The sequence below is a fragment of the Helianthus annuus genome, chromosome 17 (genome assembly GCF_002127325.2).
Source record: "Helianthus annuus cultivar XRQ/B chromosome 17, HanXRQr2.0-SUNRISE, whole genome shotgun sequence".
In the NCBI taxonomy this organism is placed as follows: Eukaryota; Viridiplantae; Streptophyta; class Magnoliopsida; order Asterales; family Asteraceae; genus Helianthus; species Helianthus annuus.
In genome coordinates, this window is record NC_035449.2 from 6,942,771 (window position 1) to 6,968,479 (window position 25,709).

General features: G+C 37.6%; 1 protein-coding gene and 1 long non-coding RNA gene across 2 annotated transcripts; one reads left to right on the top strand and one right to left on the bottom strand.

Annotated features, from left to right (window-relative positions):
* Window positions 1-2,471: 2,471 nt before the first annotated feature.
* On the top strand, window positions 2,472-6,205 carry LOC118489083. Its single transcript, XR_004886106.1, has 2 exons — window positions 2,472-2,547; window positions 6,076-6,205. It is a non-coding gene; the product is annotated as an uncharacterized LOC118489083 (long non-coding RNA).
* LOC110922101 lies at window positions 2,561-8,471 on the bottom strand. Its single transcript, XM_022166434.2, has 6 exons — window positions 8,326-8,471; window positions 7,774-7,877; window positions 4,673-6,926; window positions 3,569-3,913; window positions 3,372-3,481; window positions 2,561-3,288 (listed from the first exon to the last, which is right to left on the bottom strand). Exons 3-5 carry the CDS (start codon window positions 6,070-6,072, stop codon window positions 3,421-3,423), a joined length of 1,806 nt encoding a protein of 601 aa, XP_022022126.1. The 5' UTR covers window positions 6,073-6,926; window positions 7,774-7,877; window positions 8,326-8,471; the 3' UTR covers window positions 2,561-3,288; window positions 3,372-3,420.
* Window positions 8,472-25,709: the final 17,238 nt, after the last annotated feature.

Here is a 25,709-nt window from a genome sequence, read left to right on the forward strand (position 1 = left end):
GTACGCTGTAACGATTCAGCTGAAGTTATTAGTTAACGATGTGTACGCTGCGTGCACATTCAGGTAACGATTTATACGACTAACTATAACTGCTGCTGCGTGTGCTTATAACGTGTTTGATGTTGTCAGTTAACAACGTGTACGTTGCGTATCAGGTTTTTTGAACAAAAAATCGGCAAAAAACTGTAGGTTTAATTCAGCAAAAAAACACCAAAAAAACAGCAGGTTTTTATCAGCAAAAAAAAGTAAAAAAAAAAATCAAGTTATTTCCGCAAAAAAAGCCTAAAAACTGCAGGCTTTTTTCAGCAAAAAAAACTCTAAAAATGCAGGTTTTTATCATCAAAAAGGTGAAGGTTTGTTCAGCAAAAAAAGCCAAAAATCTGCAGATTTTTTCAGCAAAAAAAACCCAAAAAATACAGGGTTTTATCCTCAAAAAATGTCAAAAAAGTGCAGGTTCATTCAGCAAAAAACGGCTAAAAACTGCAGGTTTTTTTCAGCAAAAAAACCCCAAAAAATGCAGATTTTTCAGCAAAAAACATCAAAAAAGTGCAGCGTTCGGGAGCGTTCTGCAGGTTTTTCGACACTGCAGCGAAGCGGTTTTTTCTGTAAGTTTTATTGACCGGTTTTTTGGATCGGTTTAAAAAAAATCAGTTATTCAGCGTGCGGGCGACGCTGCAGCGTCCATAAATTTGCGTGCAGCGGATGCTGCTGTGTGTTTATAACCTGCTTCAGCCATGCATAAATTTAACACCCAGTTATGCTTCCGAAACACCCAGTTATGGTCGAGAACCACATCCGATTTTGAAGAAAATGGAGATTTGTGTCGCTCATGGGAAACCCTAGGACAATATCACTCGGAACGTCGTATGATTCAAAAAGATGATTTTTGTTCTATTTGTTTGTTTCATTTTATGGTTATTTACGATAATGCCCTTGCACATGATAGTCATGTGACTTGTTTTAACTAGGTTATGGATGGGGTTAATAAGGAGGATTGAAATTGCAATGAAATGAAAACATTAGTATCAAAATTGCAAGACTTTTCAGAATTGTAAAATATTGCAATGGCTAATAAACCACAGGGACCAAAACCGCAATTTACTCAAAAACAATAGTGAAAGCATGACTTTGCAACCTAATGTGTCCATAATGTAAATGCTTGATTCAGATGTAAGTGAGCCACCAAAGGGTGACTCTGTGCCGCATTATTCACCTTTTTTCTGCAAGTCCTGCATGCATCATCAACAAACTATATTGACATCTTGAAATTATTAAGCATGTCTAAAGATTTTTAGTTGGTCTTGAATTTGTATATAATTTAGAGGTGGAAATTTTGACCTAGGGTTTATCTATAATCAATATGGGTCAAATGGGTAAACTGGTTAAATAGATGTAGTGCAAGAACCTGAGAAATACATCCACAAAGTTTAGAGGAAAATTAGAAGAAGATATAGCTATAGGATTCTCTAAAGTCTAAACCAAACCTGTCTATTTCAGTTTCAAATTTAAAGGTTTCCTACGCAGATTATCCTTTTCGTTAGCAAAAGAAGCCGTAGAAAGGATTTCAATTGTGTAACTAGCACTTTTAAAGAAATTGTAACCTGCCATCAGGGCTAAAAATACCTGACCACTTCCCTGAATTTGCCCTCTGTACACTGATCCAAACCCACCCTCCCCTAAAAAACAATCAGGGCTAAAAATACGAGCTATGGCTGCATGCTCACCGAATGTGAAAGTCTGAGATCCAATTTGACCCAATGGCAAAATGATGCCTTTTTTAAATTGACCCATTTTGACTTAAACCCGTTTACATTCAAACATTAACAGAGCATGATCATGATTTGACACCTAATCCAACCCGATTCACATATTTTGATGGCCATTTAATGAATGATGAGAGAGAGATTTACCATCTCACCAGTAACGTATATCAACCTGCTTCTCATCTTTTTTGGACGCCTCATATAGTGCTGAAACAGGTTGCGGTTGAGCCCAAATGACATTAAGCACCACTACTGGTTCAGGCAGGCATGTATGCATCTGTATACATGAATAGATCATATCAAACCCATTAATCATAACCTTGACTCACCCACTAAGTTTCATATTAAACCCGTTAATCATAACTTTGACTCACCCTAAGTTTCATATCAAACCCATTAATCAAAACCTTGACTCACCCTCTAAGTTTCCTATTAAACACATAAATCAAATTCAAAGAAACTCATAGGGGCAGAGGAACTCACCATCCACAAACACAACTCCAGCCACTGACTCCGATATATCCACAAGAATTTGTGGGTTTAATCATCCCACCATGCACAAGTACCTCCTTTTCTCCCTTAACTGCAACTATAAGTTCACTAACCTAAAAAAACCAATAGCATTAAGAATTAAAAACCAGTTCAGTGTATAATTATGGTCGGTATATGATAGGTTAGAAAGTCAACTGATCTAACTATGGTCAACTGTCCATATCTAGTAGTATCATATTCAAACAGAAAGTCAGCATTCTAAGTGAACTAAATCAGAAAGTCGACCTCATAGGTTAACATCCTAAAGTCAACATACTCACCACATAATACTAAATTCCGAAAACAAAGTTACATCAAAGGTTTACAACATAATATTTGTAACTAATTAAAAAAAAGACTCATCGTCGTTTTCTTCAACATCTACTTCATGTTCCATATCAGGTGTAATGTCAATGCCATCTTCACCATCATCCCCAATCCTATGCAAATTAGGCACATTAAATGTGCAATCATCAAGAACTCCCATGTCAAATACATCTCTTACTTTTACAAATCTGACAACCTCCCAGTCTTGCTTGGGATCTGTGACATAGAACACCTTATCAACTTGTGCTGTCAATACAAATGGATCATCAGTTAAACTAGCCCCTGTATGTGCCTTGTATGAGAAATTTACCAATGTTACACCATTATCTATCTTGTAGCCCCTATTGATATCAACCCATTCACATTTGAATAAAACTACTCGTATTTGACCTGAGTAGTTTAACTCAATAATGTCATTCAATTTACCAAAGTAGTTAACCACGCCTTGAACAGGCCTTCTATCTCGACTACTAGCATAATTTTCACCTTCTACAGTAACAACAACACCACTGTTTTGGGTTTTTAGTGACTTCTCTCGACTTTTTGTATGAAAACGATAACCCTTAACAAGGTATCCAGAGTATCGATTCACACTTCTAAGCGGACCACGAGCAAGCCATTTTAGATCTTCAGTTACTTCATCACCTTGCTCTTCCATACGTGCAACCTACAACAGAGTTGTTAATAGTCATTTTATTAAGATCCCAAACAATAAACTATAACGTATCCATAGTATTTATTTTGAATTACCCTTTTCTTGAACCAGTCAGCAAACTGTTGGCCATGAATCTTGTTCATTTCATAATCTGGTATCCGACGAGGACCGTATTAATTGTCCCTTGACTATCCGTTTGTGTTCCCTTAAAAGAAAATTGATATTACTATATATTTTTGTGATAGATGAATGAAGAGCAAGAGTAACTAAGAGCAAACACAAATTATCTTACTCTTGAAAAGGTGTAACTGACTCAACATTGAATAATACATAGCGATGTGCTTGAGTGAGAGACTTCTCATCAATGTCTGAATTTGAAGATCTCCTTCTTTTGCGAATAGGTACTCCCAAATCCAATTTACGACCTAAGGCACGACCAGGGCAAAGATTGTTGGATTCTTCAATGTGATTTTGGTGACCCTCATCATCGTTCCTAACTGCTCTAGTAAAAACAGTTTCTACTTTGGATAGATATCTAGAGCAAAATGTTATACTTTCCTCAGCTAAATAGCCTTCAGCAATTGATCCTTCGGGATGAGCTCGATTATGAACGTATGACTTAAGTTTTAGAAGGTCCCTGTACATGTCATACTTCTAAGTCATTGATCATTTAGAAATAAAATAAACTAGTTTTAGGACATGTTATAGTTTAAGTGTTGTTTTTACTTGACTTAATGTCATACAATAGGCGTAGCTTGTATAGTTACAAAAGACACTTGGTTTAGATCTGTAAGTAGTTAGAAAATGCATAAACAGCTGTTTTGCGTTTGTTATGCCATACATAGTGTATTGAGTATACCAAAATACACCATACGCAAGGAAGAGGAACTGGGCCAGGTTCATAACTAGTTTTTGGATCAGAAAATCCTACCCAATAAGAACCGGGTAGGATAGGGTATGGAACCGGTTTGGTTCGAACAATCTGAATTGAATCGACTCTGCCTAAGTTGGAAGAGATCATTAAAAAACAGCAAAAATTCATTTTGGCATATGATCGACCAACTTATGTGCAGTTCAATGCAATCATTTTCAACATATAAATCAGAATATCAATATACTCAAATGTAACCATCCACAAATCATTCAATATACACAAACCCAACTCCAATTATCATACAAAATCAAACGAGTTTTACCGAACTTCTACTTGAATTGTTTGATGAAACTTGAAATTTATATGGAGCTTAGCTTGTAAAATCAGGTTATAAATTTTGTAGCCAATAGCCAGTTGCGACTATTCCACTCAATAGCCAGTTGGGCCTATCCCCCCCCCATACACTTTAAATATATAGGAATGTAGCAGATAATGGATAACATTAATAAAAACATTATTTACCTTTCAACAGGGTACATCCACCGAAATGCGACAGGACCTCCAAGCCTAACCTCTCTCGTTAGATGGATCACCAAGTGAACCATTACAGTAAAGAATGATGGAGGAAATATCTTCTCTAGTTTGCATAAAGTGAGATGAACTTTAGACTCGAGAAAATGTAGATCAACTTCAGATAAGTCCTTGTAGCAAATGGTCTTTAAAAATTCGCATAACTCGATTATAACCGAGCTTACATGGTCCGGCAAACTTCCACGTAATGCAATCGGCAAATACTCTTGCATCAACATGTGACAGTCATAACTTTTCATCCCAATTAGCTTGCCCTCATTTAAGTGTACACATCGAGAGATATTGGATGAAAATTCATCAGGAGGCTTGATTGACTTAAGGGTTGTTAAAAATTGAGCCTTTTCACCTCGAGTCATTTGATAGCAAGCTTTTGGCATGAAAGTGATACTACTTCTATGCCGCTTCTTTGGATGCAATTCTTTTCTTATACCCATTTCTTGTAAGTCAAGTCTTGTTTTATAGTTATCTTTCGACTTTCCTTCTTGTCCTAATAAAGTCCCCACTATGTTGTCACAAACATTCTTTTCAATGTGCATCACATCAAGATTGTGACGCAACAGCAGATGCTCCCAATATGACAACATAAAAAAAATACTTTTCTTTTTCCATGGACTACGAACATCATTGTCGACAAGAAATTCTATGTCGCCTACTTGTTGTAGAACCTCCTCTCCAGAAGGAGGAATAGGAGCAACTTTGAATTCGTGGCGTCCAACAAACGATCTAATATCTGAACGCCAACTATGGTCAGATGGAAGCCAACTATGGTCAGATGGAAGCCACCTCCTATGACACATGTAACAAAACTTTCTTCCATGAGTTAGCCATTTGGATTCAGTACCAAAACCACATACGGGACATGCAAGTTCTCCTTTAGTGCTCCACCCAGACAGATTGGCATAACCTGGAAAGTCTGATATGGTAGAAATAATAGAAGCCTTCAACATGAAGTATTGTTTCGTTGAGGCATCAAATGTATTAACTCCATCCTCCCATAACTCCTTCAATTCCTTAATCAAAGGTTGCATATACACGTCTATCTTGTTTCCAGGACTTTTAGGACCCGGGATGATTAAAGAAAGAATAAAATTTGGCTGCTTCATAACCAACCATGGTGGTAAGTTGTATGGAATAAGAAAAACTGGCCAAATACTATTTACCGAATTCATTGTCCTAAATGGGTTGAAGCCGTCAGTTGCTAGAGCTAGACGAACATTGCGAGGATCAGTAGCGAATTCTGGAAACTTTTCATCAAAATCTTTCCAAGCTAATGCATCTGCTGGATGCCGCAATTTTCCATCTTTTACACGCTCTAGATGATGCCACTTCATAAGGTTAGACGTCTTTTATGACGTAAACAATCTTTGAAGTCTAGGCTTTAAGGGAAACCATCGTAATATTTTTAAAGCCTTCCTCTTGGGAGGATTTACTTCGTGTTCTGGATTAGCTTCATGAACTTTCCATCTAGAAGATCCACATAAAGAACACACTTCATCTTTCTCCTTGTCATTCCAAAACAACATGCAACCATTAGGACATGCATGTATTTTTTCATATCCTAATCCGATGTCGGCCATTAATTTTTTCACTTGTGGTGTTGATTTAGGTAACAAATTTCCTTTAGGTAACAAATCCTTTAAAAAGTCTAATAACATAGAGAAAGATGTGTTACTCCATCCACCGAGACATTTTATTTGGTACAAATGCACCACACAAGATAACTTGCTGTATTTGCAATTCGGGTACACATTTTCTTCGGCTTCCTTAACAAGGTCATCAAATTTGCTTTTTCTATTGTTCGTCTCTTGACTATTATTCCAAGCATTCTCATGTATCCCCACTCCACTTCCACCTTCTGTTTCAAATATATCATCCAACATTTCATGCATTTCATGGCGAAGTATCTCTTCGTCATCATTATGGGTTGTGCTCCTCGATGCAACCGTTGTGCCTTCCCCATGATATACCCAATTCAAGTATTCAGGCCGGAACCCTGAACATATGAGGTGATCCAGAACATTTTGTCTACTCTGATATTTCATATTTAGACACTTTGTACATGGACATTTTATTTTCCCCCTATTGACACAAGCTCTCTCAAATGCAAAATTCAAGAACGTGTGCACCCCATTAACAAAAGTTTGACTTGATCTTGGTGCAAGGTACATCGATGATCTGTCCATTACTATTCAAAGTGAAAAATAACAAACTTTGTAAGTATTACATATTATACAAAAACATATAACTGAGTACAAACAGAGGAATGAAGCCAAACTTTGTAACAATAAACCTAAATTGCTTAATATCATGCTAACATTATGGTAGGTGAACTAAATCTATTAGTGGATGTGCTGATCGATATGGAAGTCAGTTACATGGAAACCAGGAGTTAAGATATGCAGAGCTGCTGATATTGATTTAATTATGTTTGTTTTTCAAGCTGGTGTTGTAATTTGTAATTCCATATTGGACCTGCACTTTCAGGTTGTCTGTATTTGCTCAGAAAAAGAAAAAACAAATTCCAAATTTAATATAAAACATGTGGAATAGGGTCAAACTTCTGACCTTTGGGACAAATGGAGGAGTTTATCACTACAGCACCTTTGATCTTAGCATTTCTATAATATGGTTTTTAGTTGAAAAATAGAGATGATTGGATTTGGTCAGATCTGTTTGTTTATTCATTTGGTTCATATGACTCAAGTAGCTTTTGGTGTTCTGAAGCAAATGAACCAACGAGCAAATATTTGAACAAACAACTGATATGGGTCATATAGCACAAACTAAATTTATAATTGGCACTGGGTGTTATAAAATTCAGTGAATAATTCATGAACAAACAAAAGGCATTTATGATCGACTAACTTGATCATTGCACATGCACACACACACTGATAAACAAAACAACAACGAAGTTTCAATTTAAAATGGTAAAAATCACAGAAATACATCATGATTGTTGCACATATACCCACAATCACACATTGTTGACCATTTGAACATAATTTTTTTAAATTTTAACAATTACTGACCTAAAATTGAAGGAGTTGAAGTTGCGATCCTCTAGCCGTGCTTGGTATCCCTTGGATCACCGGCGATTTTGATTTGCTTTTGGGAACAACTCAGCACACCAGTGCTACAAAAAAAAGGCTTTTTACAAGGTGACTATTTGAAAATAATAAAAAAAAACCCTCACAACCTTCTTCCACAACCCTAAAAGAACAAAAATCAGTGCCTATAGTTCTATGTTGACAAACTGAAAGCATTGAAAGCGTACCACAAGACAACTACAATTAGGAATAAACAAAAACAGTAAGATACGATTATTAAAAACACACAAAGTTCGAGTAGCAATTTGAAAATCAGAATAAACATTCATGAATCATCAGTGTTTTAGGATTACAAACAAACAAATTAAGGCCCAAGTGGTAAGCAAATCATCGAACACTTGGTGGGCATGTTGTTGGTAACCAAGACATTTATGTACATCATCAAAAAAGTCCTCTAAATAATGTTATATGAATCAAATTAAAAACAAGGAACAATGAATATAGTAAAGAACCAGTAGCAATAGTGAAGCATACATGTCTTTCAGGCTCTGGAATCTCCTTCATGGTTGCTTCCTAGAACTGATGCCATGGAGGCAAAACACAGATAATCGCTGGGGTCCTGGGGAGAAGTGAACAAATTAGGTTAGGGAAAGGGAAGTTAATCTCTAGAGTTGGTGTGTGGGAAATCCAAATATTGGGCGGAAGGATTGTGCGGGAATTAATTTGGGAAGGAGGGAAGGTAAATTGGTTTCAAACTAATTACATAACCTTTCAGAAAATATTTTATTTTAATGTATGATAGATATAAATTATATTTTACAAACTAAATTTTAATAACCGGTTTCGGTTTCACGTAGGGGTGCAAACGAGCCGAGCGGCTCGCGAGCTACTCGAGATCGGCTCCAGAAAAAACTCAAAACGAGCTGATCCTTATCAAGCCCGAGCCAAGCTTGAGCCTAAAACAAAGCTCGTTTATCGAGCTCGAGCCTCACATGTGAAGTTCGTTAGGCTCGTCGAACCTTACGAGCCATAGTGTAAACGAGCCGAGTCGAGCCAAGCTTATTTAAACTTGTTTACAAGCCGGCCTCGAACCTAAAAATAAGCTTATTTAGTAAACGAGCCCGAGCTTCATTTATCGAGCTCGCGAGCCTAAAAAGTATATTTATATTATTTTTATTTAATATATTAATTTATAGATAATAAACGAGCCGAGCTCGAGTTTAAGAAAATACCAACAAGATGAGCTCGAGCCCGAGCTCTCATAAGTTAATCTAGCTCGAGCTCAAGTCTGGTCGAGCTCGGGCTCGGCTTGGCTCGTTTGCACCCCTAGTTTCACGTTTTAAGGGTTGGAATGGGTTCTAGTTCCGGTTATTTAACCAAAAAACTATATCCTATGCGCACGGTTCCGGGTAGGGTTCGCTTTCGGTTCTTAAGAAACCGAGTATTAAAATACCCTATTTTTGGGTTTTTCAATACCTTATTTCGGAGTTTTTAGTACTCTATTTCCAGGTTTAGTAATACTCTATTGCGTTTGTATTACCTTATTTTTTCAACTTTTTGTTTATTATAATAATTATTATTGTTATTGATAAATACGCATTGTATAATGTAAAAAACTAAAATAAATGCACTAACATAAATTTAAAAGATAAATATTAGAATCATGTATCAGGTATAGCCGAGTATAATCGGTTTCGGGCATTAATCGGGTATGACCGATTCCGGTTCGGGTTTCAAGTATTGAGTTCAAAATGTATACCCTATATACACTCGTATATGACTATGAGTTACTTTGTTTGATAATAATTTACCAGTGTTGCCTATCATTTTAACCAACATTGATTGTGGTTGACCAAATTTTACTTAATTGACCTTAACTGGTCACCACCAACTCTAATCCATCATCAATGACCATAGTCAACCAACATTAACCTAATTGACCACAATTGGCCATCTATGATCTTGATCTACCTTTATTGGTGATAATAGAACATCAACCGCCCTAATTCACCATCATTTGCCTTAAATTATCATCAATATTTTTAGTTGACTGTTAATAATCATGATATAACAACATGATGGGTTGTAATGGATCCATTATAAGTCAATAACACTCCATAAAGAAGGTCACAATGGGTCATATATATCCGCATATGACTATAAGCCACTGTGTTTGATAATAATGTACCACTAGAATATCATTTTAACCAACCTTGATTGTGGTTGACCAAGTTTATCTTAAGTGGTTACCATTGACTAATCCACCACCAATGACTCTAATCGACTACCATTAATCCTAATTGGCCACAATGGGACATCCATGACCTTGAATTTAGCACTTTTGGTACTGGTATCGAATTTATCCCTACATGCTCTGTAACATAGATTAATGAGTTGATTGCCATTTTAGTCCCTGTGGTTTGGGCCATTTTGCCAGTTTAGTCCAAATGTTTCATTTTTAACATCTGGATCCAAAAAGGTTTCGTTGTTGCCATTTTGGTCCAACTGACTTAACCCCATCCAATGAACTCTGTTACTCAGGGGGGCAATTTTGTCATTTCCTTTTTAATTTATTTAAAACAAACAAACAAATTTAACAAAAACCCTCAACTCAGCCTCATCTTCCACTAAATATTCTTCCCTGCGATACCATCCGAACCCAGGTCACATAGATTTTCCGGTCACCCATTTCGTTGTATTACAAGACAAACCACCACCATCCACAACCGTTGGCCCACCGGAAAAACTAGAAGATGTAGATGTTGATGGTTGCTCACATCCAACAACCGCCTACCACCACCCACTCCAACCGCCGCCTGAAACCATCGCCCCGTCCCCCTTCTAGTGAAACCCCTTTTCATCGACGAGCCAAATCCTGTTGAATATCTTACATCCAACACATCGTCTTCCTCATGTTGGATGAAAAAACCCATCATTCTTGATGAAAAACCATCACCGCCTGCCACTTTGGGAACTCCGACGAACCCTTCGGCGTCCGATCCGACACAATCTCATAACACCACCATTCACCCATCGTTAACCACCATCTCATAACACCAACGTTCACCAACATCTTAGACCACCGTTGAACGGTTCACCAAAATCAAAATCAAACCCAAATTCAACCCAAATATCAAAATCAGACCCAAAATCAAACCACCGATGCTCTTGGATTCCCTTAGTCGTTGGAAAACCATCGGAGTCTTAGGGTTCTTAGTCTGTTACCACTGGCTAGATCATTTCTCGGAACTCACCAGAACAACCACAATCGTTGAAAAAAGCACAGTGCAAACTCACCGGGACCCTAAGTTTATTGCCGGAAACACGAACCACCGTCAACGGTGGCGGTGGAACCCTAGCCGCAAGTGTTTAACCCAATTGGCCCATAGAATCTGTTGCAACCTACAAGTATCATAGCCAATCGGAGGTAGAGATGGGTGGCGGTGTGTGGCGTAGTGACCAGGCGGTGGTGGAGAGGGAGGCGGTGATGGAGAGGGAATCTGGAGGTGGAGGTGAGTGTATCAGGGATAGCTTTATATGTATATAATGATATGTTATATATTATAACAAAGAAATGGTTTTAACAATCATAAAAATAAAGTGAAATTTAAAAAAAAATATGAAATGACAAAATTGCCCCCTGAGTAACAGAGTTCATTGGATGGGGTTAAGTCAGTTGGACCAAAATGGCAACGACGAAACCTTTTTGGATCCAGATGTTAAAAATGAAACCTTTGGACTAAACTGGCAAAATGACCCAAACCACAGGGACTAAAATGGCAATTAACTCTAGTTTGTATTACCTTATTTTTTCGTCTTTTTGTTTATTATAATTATTATTATTGTTATTGGTAAATATGCATTGTATAATTTAAAAAAATTAAAATAAATGCACTAACATAAATTTAAAAGATAAATATTAGAATCATGCTTCAGGTATAACCGAGTATAATCGGTTCCGGTTCTTGTCCGGTTTCGGGCATTAATCGGGTATGACCGATTCCGGTTTGGGTTCCAGGTATTGAGTTCAAAATGCATACCCTATCTGTACCCTATGGGTAGGGTCAACTTCGGTTTCAAGTATAGAATACCCGGGCAATTAAAAAACTGGTTCTGGGTTTTTTTACCGAGTCTGGTTCTAGGTACCTTTTTTTGTGCACTTTTAGTGACACATCCTTGATTTTTCGTCAGTGGGGCCAAGAATGCGTCAATTTAGAAATGGTCGAGTTAGAGGGGGCGAGGATGATGGGTCGTAATCGGTCAATTATAAGTCATAAAGGTGCATATGTAGGCTTGTGAATGAACTGAACAAACATGAACGAGGCATGTTCATGTTCGTTATTTATCTTTAACCGAACAAACGATCGGACACGAAGATTTAAATGAACGAATTTTCTTGTTCGTGTTCGTTCGTTACGAAAATGAACATGTTCGTGTTCGTTCGCTAAAAGTATAAACGAACGGTTCACGAACATAAACGCACACAAACATACATAAATTCGAGTTAGTCGGGCCGCGTGTAATACGTTATGATTGTACGATATAAATTCGTTTTACGTTACGTTTGGATTCAATCGCAATGCAACTATAGGATAGATTGAGTTCAATCGGATACTTCAAAACATGCGTTTCCATATCGTTAACACGTCACATAACACTTGGACTAATCCGTTCGATATTGCGAGGTACATGTGCTGCAAAGCACGCGGGTCTTATTACTAGTTATTGTAGGTCCCTCGGAGGTTGAGGTTAAACCTTATCCTTGTTGTGTTAACACACTAGCAAGTGCGGAATCCAAGCTAGAGTGCAAACCGAGATGAAACAAGCACAAACACAAGACACACAATATTCACCGATTAACACCACTTGTATTAATACGTATGAAAGGTTCGGTTACAAGCTCAATGTTTACAAATCTGTTTTGCAAACTCTCTAAGTGTGTGTGTTCTTGACAGAATACTCTCTCTATCTCTCGAGTGTCTCCAGTGTCTCAAAAGAAATGAACACACTACATGGGTATATATACCCGTCACAGATTGTCTGTCCGAAGGATCCGATAGATCGATCGAAGGATCATCTATCGATGTTAAACCTGTCGAAGGATCTAAACATATCTCGAAGGATGATCTATCGAGGTCCATCATCATCCATCGAAGGTTTATCTTTCGAGCTCATCGAAGGATCTAAACTATCCTTCGATGTTACATCCTTCGACACAGACAAGCTACAACCAATTCTAACTGTTTGGTCAAGTCAAACCAGGAGGATGGTTGACTTGGTCAAACTTACAAGATTGACAAAGACATCGTTTTATATCGGACAAGATACAGACAAAGTACAGACACAAGTGCATCAACAAACTCCCCCTTGGCTGTAGCTTTGTCTTGATCTTCGTGACTTCAAGTCTCTGACGTCTTTTCAAGTCTTCAATGTCGGAGGATCTTCAAAGTCTTCACGTCTTGAAAGCAGAAAGTGTATCAACAAACTCCCTGTTTCATGTAGGAAGTGTGTTGACAAACTCTCCCTTAACATAAGCTCCCCCTTGAGTTATGCTCGTAAATGACTTGTTCTTCAGTTTGAGATCCTTGAGGTGTTCCTGATGGTCAGCGGCAACTCAAACATCTTCATCTTCTGAGCGCCTTCACGTTGTGTCTTCATTCCGAAGCTTGTCATCGACTATGTTCTCCTTGCCTTTAGAATCTGCACATGCAAGAAATCTAAACGCATAATGAGAACAACTGCCTGGAATATAATTAACATAAACAAATGACACACGTATGACCATGTCACAAATCAAACACCGTCCGACAGTTTGAAAGCTTAATAAATTTGTCAATTTTAGATTTAACTTTCAAAGACTTGCAAATTTCGACCGTTTATGAAGATTTAGTCAATTCGGTTTTCAGACAGGTTTCAGGTAACGAAGACTCGAGATCCAACATCGTACGATTGAAAATAAAATAGAAATAAAATCTTTTTGGCTTTTATAAAGTTTATATTAAAACAGATTTTAGGTGTGTTTTAATATTTCGAAATGTAAAGACTGAAAGCAGTAAATAAATATATACAGACATTCTTTTTGCGAGTTTCGAGGGTAAGAGAATCATATCAGTGTACGGTCATGTCAAAACACTCTTGTTGTTCAGTTAGTTAACATTAAAATAAGCATCCTATAACAATTATCGGTATTGTTGTCCACTTAAGCTCAACTTATCAGATGTAATCATGACGAGGGGATACGTTAAGATATGATTTATACTTACCGACCGGTGTTCATCCACATCACGACACATTCCCGTATCAAGGTATGCACGAGGGTTCATCTTACCAGTGAGTATACCGATTATCATCTGTTTGACCGTATATGATGTGAGATTCTCACTTATTTTGATTTGAAAACAAGCCCTATGTGATATAATCACTTATTGATGAGGAAATTGATTTTCATATGCATGAGGGCACAGGAGCAAGTCCGTGAACAGGTCAGTACTTTCGTACAGCAGAGAGACGAACTTGACTCCCGGATAAATGTGATATTTTATCACTTATTTGTTTGGACATGTGATTGTTGATCACTTATTGAGGTCGAATGCAATATGTACACGTATGTATAGTATCATGGAAGATCTAGACTTGCGTCCCTGTTATTTTTCGGTAAAAGATACAACCATGATACCCAGATGATAAGCAGCATAAAGACCGAATATCTCAGAACCTCGGCAATCTATCAAACGAAATTTCGGTACTAAGACCATATGCCAATGAATGGTTCCCACCTGGTCTTCAGTCGATTTAAGTTTATATCACCCTGCACACTTTAAAATGATTGTGAGCCTACCGATACATCTTATATAGAGCTGCTTATCGTTTTTCATTTAAGGTTTAAAGAGGTTTGGATAGACCACTGATGTACTATCATTTTCTCTTTTGCTCGCCAGGAAACTCATTTTTGTTTTTCTATTGTTTTTGTGTTTTTGAAATTTTTCGATGTTTTTGGATTTTCCGATTTTTGGATTTACTCCCCCTAAAATCAATAAACTAAGACAAATTTAAAACACAAAGGTATTTACAAAAATGATTTTCCGATGTTGGTTTTACTCTTGCTTGACCTTAATGCCGTTTACCAAAATTAAGTTTTTTTTTTATCAGAAAAGATTTATCGAATTTTGGAAAAATCAGTTGGCACGTCGGTAAGCGGTGCGGACCATGACAACATTGACGAGTTTCATAAAGAAACAATCACGTGTGAGGTGATATACGAGATTAACGTGTCAGGCCAAAGAGTGCTGTACGAGACGATATAATTCATATAACAGCTTAAAAAATCAACAAGTATAGGAGAGATTAGAAATTTAAAAACCGTATCCTGCAACTGCTTCGTGCATTGCAAGGAATCTGAGCACTCTCCAAACTGGATGTCCACCTGGTGTGAACTTCAAAGTCAATTTTGTAGCTATTGAAAAATCTCTTCACAGCGACACGATCAAAAACCTTTGGTTCCGGCTGGTCTTCCACATTGCACCAGCGAAGGTCTTTGTCTTCCTCTTTAAAAGTAGTGTGTGGTTGTTCAATCCACGCCAAGACATTTGCACATCCAGTGTAGGTCGTTCAACAAACACATTTTCTTCAATCATACCGCGAGGAAATGTACACTACACGTCCATTTTGTTGATTTTGAACTTCAGACGTTCTACAAGTGCGTACATTTCATTGGAATATTTCCTGAGGACCCGATCAAAAACCACAACAACCAAATTTTGGCACGTTCTTCATTTGGTCGAATTTTCCAATTTCTTTCATCAGATATTTCTTCTTTTCTTTTTCTCTCCATCAAAGGCAACAATTTCTTTTGTCGCCTATCTTGTGCAAGGACGTTCCACTATCAACAATCCTATGACTATCGATAGTTCCTTCTGGAACTTCCTGCACACTCGCTCAGAGATTAGTTGGAGAGGGGGACCCAAGCCTTCATTGACTTGGGTTGCCCCTGAGAATCAAGAAATGTAATTTCAATTTCCTGATGATTTTCAAACACAACACCTCCCCCTGAACTTTCACCCGATTTAGGTTTCCAAGTTTGTTTTTGTTTACCAGATTGTGTATTATGTACAATTTCTGGTTTTAATGGTTGTGACAAACTAGGTTTCCTTTTAACCGTTTTGATTTCAGATTTTAAAGCCTTTTCAACAGCTCTGATGTTATGACGTCTTTGTTTCGTTTCTTGTTCCTTAACAGTTCTTTTATCATGTTTTGGAGAAACAGGACGACGTTGTGAGTGACCTTGTTCAGAAGGGGTTCTTTCAACAAAATTTGGTTTGGGCGAGTTTGTGCAGTCTTTAATGATGTGCCCAAACTTCCCACATTTAAAACACGTTCTCCTTTCAACAAACTTAGGAGAATTTGATCAACTAGCAGATGTCGAACCTGTAGAACCTGAGGTACTTGCTCTTTCATCACACCCGTTTGTGTGTTGGGTGTAATTGTTATCGCTATTACGTTTCAAAATCTTGACTTGTTGAACAAAATCGGTGTTTGATTTGTTTTCAAAAGTCTCAATTTTATCCGTACCCTTTGATGCTACAAATTTAACATCTTTTGCTTTCTTCTTGTAACGAGCTCCTTTTGAATCAACCTTAGCCTTTGGCTTTGGAGCTCGTTGTTGTTGTTTACCCTTAAAAGCAATTGGTTGTTGCTTTGTCGGTGATTTCTGTTTTCCAAATTGTTTTCTGATTTCAGCTTTTGGAATTGGATCACATTGAGTTACAATGACTCCTGGAATTGTTTTTCCCAAAAACTTCTTTGTAGTATCTTCAAACACTTTGTCAATCAAAGATTGATTGACGTTTTTGATTGGAAAATCTTTGTTTGAATAAATTTTACTATCACCGACCAAAGTATACAACACGTTATCACTTTTAAAAGCAGACACACTTTCCTGGTCATTCTTGACATCTTTGACAGCTTTGACAGGATCTATCACTTGCTTGGCAACAGGTTGCACGGCAGGAGTAGGAGGATCACAAAGAATATGATTCTCAATTGGAATTTCTACTCCTTTCGTCTCATCAAGTGATTCATCCTGGTCACTCACATCTGATTCATCATCTGAAGAATCATAGTCCTCAATGGTTGGAGGACTTTGATTTGAAGCACATGATGACTTTTCTTTGTTATCAGATGAGCCCTCCGATGAATTGTCCGGTTTGAATCCTAGGCCAGTAGTAACTTCCTCATAATCAAGAGGCACACTGGGTTCATACCGAGGCATATCCTCTTCATCGGGCATCTTGGTATAGTTGTGTCTCAAAGGAGGTGGACACGCCTTATACCCAACGCCTTTCACATTACCTTTCAGTTTTTGAACGTCTATGATGTGATCGAGCACAAATCGGGAGTTAGAATAACTCTCCAACTTTTGCTTGATAGCATCATGCTCGCATTTGGCAATGGCTAACTCCTTTTTGGTTTCCTCAACAAGATTAATATAATCGTTAATACTAACTTGTTTATGATAAACAACTTTGTTCAATTCGGAAACACTTTTCTTTAGAGTTTCAATTACAGATTTAAAATCCTTTTCGTTTCGAGTTAACGCCATGTTTGCCTCTTTGCACTTGGACAGTTCAATAACCAAACTTTGATTGTGACTATGAACCGTTTCAGATTCACGTTTCAATTCAGCACATTTAAGTTTCATATCGGCACAATCACTACATATGCTAGGAGTTTCGAATTTTACCTGACTTGTAGAAGCTGTGACATTAGCCATAAAGGCAGACTGAGAGGAGAAAGATCCATCTTCAGTGAGAATCTTCTCCATTTCGTTTGTTGAAGCATCAGCTTTCTTGATCAAGTCAGATTTTTGACTTTTTGTCTCCCTGGCATCATCCGACAAATTATCAGCTTCAGAATCAGTTCTTTCATTCAAATTCGATTCTTCATCCGAACTGCCACTATATCCTGAACTGTCATCATTTCCCGAAGATTCACCATCATTGACATTCTTGACAATTTCAGCATAAAACGCAGTTCTTGTTTGATCACCGTTTCCCAACTGTATGGCCGGACCACAATCGATACTTGGATCGAATTGAGGTTGTGTTGTGGAAACTTGAGGTTGAGGTTGGGGTTTAGATTGTGAAAGATAAGCACTTTGATTGAACTGTGGAGACGAAGATGAGCTTGTATTTGATACAAACGCCGTTTGAAGCGTCGGTTGCTGAATGGAACTAGAACTAGCTGAAGGACCAAAACCAGGCAAATACATTTCTGTGTTTTGAGTAGTTGCAATCCTTTTAGCTTTCCGAATTTCCTCTTCGTTCTTGTGCTCCAACTTCTGAATGAATTCATAGATATTAACATTGACATCATCTAAAACGCCCGTATGCTTTAAAAGCTCAATGAATGGGCTCCACTTTGGAGGTAGAGCATCAACAAACCGTGCTACCATTTCCTGTTGAGATGTAAGAACACCAAAATAACACATTTCACACATCAAATGATAATAACGAGTAGTTATATCATTTAGGGTCTCATTCTCTAAGAAATGAAATGATTCGAATTTCTTCTTCAACAGATCCTGGCGTGTCTTTCTAGTAGCTGCATATCCTTCTCCTCTCGCTACCAAAAGATTCTGTATGTTTTGACTTTGATTGGATACCAATGCCCATTGACTTGGACTGATTGATGGCTGTGGAAACATACTTCTCGCCCAAGCTGCAGCAGAGGTTAGTTCTTGACTAGATTGTGAGTCAATACTCCAGTCCCAAGGACTTGTACAACTCATTTTGATGAGATACTAATAGAAGACTTTAACAAACACAAACTTGTTAAATTCAAACAGACAAGAATCGAAAGATACTCTTTGTTCGAAAGATCAACAGTGTTCGAAAGATCACTGTTGAGTTTCGAACAACTACTTCGAAAGATTCTCCAAAACGAAGGATCCTTATCTTTCGAATAATAACTGTAGCTCGAACAATATATCCTTCGGAAAGATTCCTTGGCTCGAAAGATAAATCACAGACTTCGAAGGATGTTCGAAGGATCAATATCTGTCGAAACTCCTCTGATCGAAAGATAATCTTTCGACTTCGAAGGATATCTTTCAAACTCTTCTGACACAGCTGACACAAAGATGACAGGTTGGTGAAAAGTTGATGGGTTGGTAGAGATCTTTCGGCAGAAAGGTATGGTCAGACCATACTTTTTCACCAACTCAGACTTTTCAAATAAAATATTGCCGAAAATGGAAAGTCTTATCCAGAAAATCCGGTCACCGGAGTAAGCCGAAAATATGGCCGGAAATTACCAAGTTTCTTAAAAACAAGTTTTAAGTTACCCAAACCTTCCCTTAGCACACCCGGTTAGTTTAGAACACGTTTTTATGCCAAGAAATGAGAGATAAACACTAAAAACGGGTGCTAAACAAACACTCCAAAAGTCTTGTACAAACCCAATTTTTAACAAGGAAAAGAGCCACGGCTCTGATACCACTTGTAGGTCCCTCGGAGGTTGAGGTTAAACCTTATCCTTGTTGTGTTAACACACTAGCAAGTGCGGAATCCAAGCTAGAGTGCAAACCGAGATGAAACAAGCACAAACACAAGACACACAATATTCACCGATTAACACCACTTGTATTAATACGTATGAAAGGTTCGGTTACAAGCTCGTTTACAAATCTGTTTTGCAAACTCTCTAAGTGTGTGTGTGTTCTTGACAGAATACTCTCTCTATCTCTCGAGTGTCTCCAGTGTCTCAAAAGAAATGAACACACTACATGGGTATATATACCCGTCACATATTGTCTGTCCGAAGGATCCGATAGATCGATCGAAGGATCATCTATCGATGTTAAACCTGTCGAAGGATCTAAACATATCTCGAAGGATGATCTATCGAGGTCCATCATCATCCATCGAAGGTTTATCTTTCGAGCTCATCGAAGGATCTAAACTATCCTTCGATGTTACATCCTTCGACACAGACAAGCTACAACCAATTCTAACTGTTTGGTCAAGTCAAACCAGGAGGATGGTTGACTTGGTCAAACTTACAAGATTGACAAAGACATCGTTTTATATCGGACAAGATACAGACAAAGTACAGACACAAGTGCATCAACAGTTATAACATATAGTAGAAGGATGGAAACTAAAATAGTATTATTACTAACACAATCGTTGTTTATAAATTATATGTATAGTGATATATTATAATTTTTTTATGTAATACTCACTATACTAAATAAAAGGAAAATGAATACATATATTTGATATTTAGAATAAGATTAATATCTGGACTCAAAAAGTAATTTACCCTAATAATAATAATAATAATAATAATAATAATAATAATAATAATATGACGCGTGGTGTGACCGCCCCAAACAGTAATATAAACACTATTCATTTGCTTTGGTTTATTAATAGATAGAGATGAGTAAAAATGTTTATTTAAATTTTAATACTTATCTTTTTAAATGGGATACAGGTTATTAAAGGGATTAGGCGGTAATTAGAATTAAAACCTTTTGTTTTCCCTCTTTCTCATTAAAACCGCTATGAAACCGCATTTTTCAACCTAGTTCAGTGATCCGGGGGAAATTAGAACTTGACGAACGTGTTCATTCGCTGGAAGGAGTCAACTGCCAGTGATCGAAGGGTTACCATTGGTTCAATCGCAACCTCAACCACCTTCAATTTTAGGTCAGTAAATTGTAAAAGATAGATGATTATGTTCTATTTAAATATGTTCAAAGAAACAATCTTGCTAAATTCGGCCATGTAGATTTTGAAAAGAGCTGTACATAATTGTTGTGTTCACTATGAGTAGATAAGTTCATACATATACATATTCTTTTGGTTTACATCAGGTCCAATTGTCATGCCAAAACAAGGCTGAATCGCCCTTTCCAATCAAACTTGATGTATTTATTGAGATCCAAATTAACTTTCCCAAACTCCTTGTTAACTGTTGTGGTATAGTCTAAACCCCGTCGTTACTGCTCGGAATAAGGGGTGCAAACGAGTCGAGCCGAGCCCGAGCTCAACCAGGCTCAAGCTCGGCTCGATTCGAGCTTTATTTCTAATTAAACTTGAGCTCAACTCGAAGGTAACTTTCAAGCTCGAAATCAGCTTGTGCTAGACTCATTTAGTATTTATTAATTAATTTATATTAATTATAATTATTATTATACATATAATTTAGTTATTTTTTTCTATTTATATAAATGGTAACTATTATTATATAAATATATGTTTAATATAAAAAATATAAACAGAAAGCTCGTTTAGGCTCGCGAGCCGGCTCGAGCTCAATAAGCAAAGCTCGGGCTCGTTTACTAAACAATCTACTTTTAGGCTTGAGCTCGAGCTCGTTTAAGCTCGGCTCGTTTGAGCTTTTTTTCAAGCCGAGCTCGAGTAGCTCAGCTCGTTTGCACCCCTACTCGGAATCACATTAGTGCAGTCAATGTTACCGTCGCCTTAACTACTAGGGCCCAAAGTTGGGACCGAAGGCCTTGATTCGCCACCACCAGTCGGAGATCAGGCCCATATTCAGTTCCTTGATGTTGATACCTAATATGCGAAGCCCTCGTTTCTTCTTTGAACCCACTTTGTTTCTTGCATGTTATTATAATATTATATACTAAATATTGTTACTGTATTGTATGTTTTTGAATAGACAGTATGGGTAGGCGCAAACAACTACATATCACTTCTACGGACAACAGTAAAATGCAAGATTATCCATCAAATCTCATGATGCACAAGGTACTAATGCAAATTATCCGAATTCTGGCCGAGACGGTTTCGGCATGATGTAGGTTTTGGATTGGAACGGGGTCGGTTCGGGTCGGGTTTCGGGCCGACACGAGTTTCTTCATGGGACGGGTTTCGGATCACAACGGGTTTTGGGCCGACACGAGTTTCCGCACGAGACGAGTTTCGGGTCGGGACGAGTTTCGTACGTTTCGACGCGTACCGTTTCGACGCGAACCATTTTCGACCCGAACCGTTTCGACCCGTACCCTTAATACATGCAGACCTGTATAAGCGTTATTACAACTGAAACTGATTCACATCTCAGTATTCTATGAGTACGACTGAAATTGTTATACACTGAATCTAATTAACAACTGAAAAGTTAAATTTTGTTGTCGTTGATGATAACATACAAAATTTAAGTCTGAATTGTGCACATAGTGAATTCAGTTTGTTTCGATTAGTTTCTGTTGATTTTAGTGAAATCAGTTTCAGTGATTGTGAATTCAGTTGATTGTTTCGATTAGTTTTAGTTTTTTTTAAGAACAAAATCAGAACATCGATATTAGATCTGTTTCATGTATGTTTAAATCGGCTGAAAGAATATTTTGAATCGAAATCAGATCTGAATCAGTTTCAGTTTGATGATTAAGATCCGAGTTTGGTTCAAAGAAGGAACTAAATCAAAGAAAATCTAGTTATACACGCACATCACGGCTTATTTTAGTTATGAATCTGAGTCGTGTTGCTGCTGTTATTTACAAAGTTAATTTGGATTTGATTTGGGTTCAATACTCGACATATTATATTGGATTTTACGAGTTTACTGCTGATCTATCAGCAACTGACTTTTCAATGTTAATGGCGTCTGCGACAGCTAACTCGATTTCTGCAGTCGGGTTTTTGAATGTAGAAAAAGACTGATTTAGTTTGATAGTTGCAGCTTGCGTCTGTGATTAGAAAACAAAAAGAATTCACGGCTGAATCTGAAATAAACGGGTGAAAAGATTAGTGATTAGGATCGATACAAGTGTTTGCAGCCGGTTATCATTTAGAGTGAAAGGGAGTTATGCGGGACTGTATTCCACAGAAATTGCCCCTTGATGTACAATCACTTTAGAAAAAGCATTTTTTTAACCAACCCGAAACCCGTTTTGACCCGAACCCGTTCCGACCCGAACCCGTTCCGACCCGAACCCGCTCCGACCCGAACCCGCTCCGACCCGAACCCGTTCCAACCCGAACCCGTTTCGACCCCAACCAAAAAAAACCCTTTTTTAGACCCGTTTGGACACGAACCCGTTTTGACCCATGACCCGACCGATCCGTTTGCCGGTTCTACTTTGATGTATTGTTTTTTTTTTCTTCTTCTCATTGGTTATTTTTTTGACTTTGACTAGGTAATGTGTACATGGAAGCTAGACCAGCGAGGATTCAGGAGAACAAAAAAAGACTACAAGAATTAGGAGTTAAAAATGTTGTGGACTCTATGACAAATTTGGTAGACAGTAACAAAATGAAGAAAAAAATAGTGAAACGGAACACTCGTGCGGGGGATGTAGATTATATTCCAAATCCAGATCCAGGTGATGATTGTGAGGAAGATAACCAACAAGTTGGTAGAAGTATTGTAGTATCCAAAAAGGTAATAAGATTATTCAAACTTTGTTTATTTTATTTTATATAGAAATGTGATCTAATGAAAATAAATTTGTTTTAGCGACACCATTCACAATATATTCCACCAATGTCCATGAGTAGAGCTGCTAATCTAACGAAACTAGGTCGGGTGCTTGCTCCAAATGTCTCCCAAAAGGTTCCGTCTACTTCAAATGCAACAAAACCGAATAAAGAAGGAGCAAAGAGAAGGATGATTCTTGTTGATGAGGATGATGATGAGGACGAGGAAATATTTCAAGGTATTATTTTGTTAATCTTAAAGTTTATTCAGTTAAAAGTACCTTTATATTGATCTACTCTTCTATGCTTTAAGAAGGTAATAAAGTGGATAAGGAAGTAGATGGTGTTGATGAAGATGATGAGCATGGAGACATGGCAGATCACAACTTTTCTGAAGATGAAAACAATGATCAAGAACAATTGCATGGCCCTGAAAAAGATAAAGCAACAGGTTCTGATTAAACTTACTATACATGTGTATGCATTATATTTTGGATACTTGTATTTCTTATTTTTAACAGCCAAACACAACTTTTATTCCACACCACGTCAAAAGAATTACAACAGTACCCATTAGCAAGATGCTAACAAGGCACCAACACCCAACATGACCCATAAAACCACCCTTGACTCACCAGTACATTGATATTATACTACCCCCATCCCATATCCTTAGAGTAATGAGAAACGTAAGCTGCTTTGTCTTTGACCGGTTGAAATAGGCACAAGAGCCGGACCTTTAGCGCAACTCCCTAGGTCCAATTGTCATGCCAAAACAAGGCTGAATCGCCCTTTCCAATCACACTGGATGTATTTATTGAGATCCAAATTAACTTTCCCAAACTCCTTGTTAACTGTTGTGGTATAGTCTAAACCCCGTCATTGCTGCTCGGAATTAGGGGTGCAAACGAGTCGAGTCGAGCCGATCCCGAGCTCAACCAGGCTCGAGCTCGAGCTCGTTTAACATATGAAAGCTCGAGCTCGAGCTCGGCTCGATTCGAGCTTTATTTCTAATTAAACTCGAGCTCGACTCGATAAATTTTCAAGCTCGAACTCGGCTCGTGCTAGACTCGTTTAGTATTTATTAATTAATTTATATTAATTATAATTTTTATTATACATATAATTTAGGTATTTTTTTTCTATTTATATAAATGGTAATTATTATTATATAAATATGTGTTTAATATAAAATATATAAACAGAAAGCTCATTTAGGCCCGCGAGCCGGCTCGAGCTCGATAAGCAAAGCTCGGGCTCGGGCTCGTTTACTAAACGAGCTTCTTTTTAGACTCGGGCTCGAGCTCGAGCTCGTTTAAGCTTGGCTCTTTCAAGCTCGGCTTGTTCGAGCTTTTTTTCAAGCCGAGCTCGAGTAGCTCGACTCGTTTGCATCCCTACTCAGAATCATTTTAATGCAGTCAATGTTACCGTCGCCTTAACTACTAGGGCCCAAAGTTGGAAGCCAAAGGCCTTGATATGCCACCACCGGTTGGAGATCAGACCCATATTCAGTTCCTTGATGTTGATACCTGATATGTGCAGCCCTCGTTTCTTCTTCTTCTTCGAACCCACTTTGTTTCTTGCATGTTATTATAATATTATATACTAAATATCGTTATTGTATTGTATGTTTTTGAATAGACAGTATGGGTAGGCGCAATCAACTACATATCACTTCTACCGACATCGGTAAAATACAAGATTATCCATCAAATTCTGATGCACAAGGAACTAATGCAAATTATCCGAATTCTCTGATGTATTTTTTTCTTCTTCTCATTTGTTAGTTTTTGACTTTGACTAGGTAATGTGTACATGGAAGCTAGACTAGCGAGGATTCAGGAGAACCAAAAAAGACTACGAGAATTAGGAGTTAAAAACGTTGTGGACTCGATGACAAGTTTGGTAGACAGTAACAAAATGAAGAAAAAAACAGTGAAACGGGACACTCGTGCGGGGGATGTAGATTATATTCCAGATCCAGGTGAAGATTCAGGTGATGATTGTGAGGAAGATAACCAACAAGCTGGTAGAAGTATTGTAGTACCCAAAAAGGTAATATGACTATTCAAACTTTGTTTATTTTATTTTATATAGAAATGTGACCTAATGAAAATAAATCTGTTTTAGCGACACCATTCACAATATATTCCACCAATGTCCATGAGTAGAACTGCTAATCTAACAAAACTACGTCGGGTGCTTGCTCCAAATGTCTCCCAACAGGTTCCGTCTACTTCTAACGCAGCAAAACCGAATAAAGAAGGAGCAAAGAGAAGGATGATTGATGAAGAGGACGAGGAAATATTTCAAGGTATTATTTTGTTAATCTTAAAGTTTATTGAATTAAAAGTACCTTTTATATTGATTTACTCTTCTATGCTTTAAGAAGGTAATAATGTGGATACGGAAGTAGATGGTGCTGATGAAGATGATGAGCATGGAGTCATGGCAGATCCCAACTATTCTGAA

Excerpts from the sequence above, each read along its gene's own strand:
- LOC110922101 (XM_022166434.2), bottom strand. The coding sequence starts at position 6,072 with ATGAAGTGGCATCATCTAGAGCGTGTAAAAGATGGAAAATTGCGGCAT. Across the intron at positions 3,914-4,672 it reads TGGATGTACCCTGTTGAAAG|GGACCTTCTAAAACTTAAGT; the intron begins GTAAATAATGTT and ends TGACATGTACAG. Across the intron at positions 3,482-3,568 it reads TCAGTTACACCTTTTCAAGA|GGAACACAAACGGATAGTCA; the intron begins GTAAGATAATTT and ends TTTTCTTTTAAG.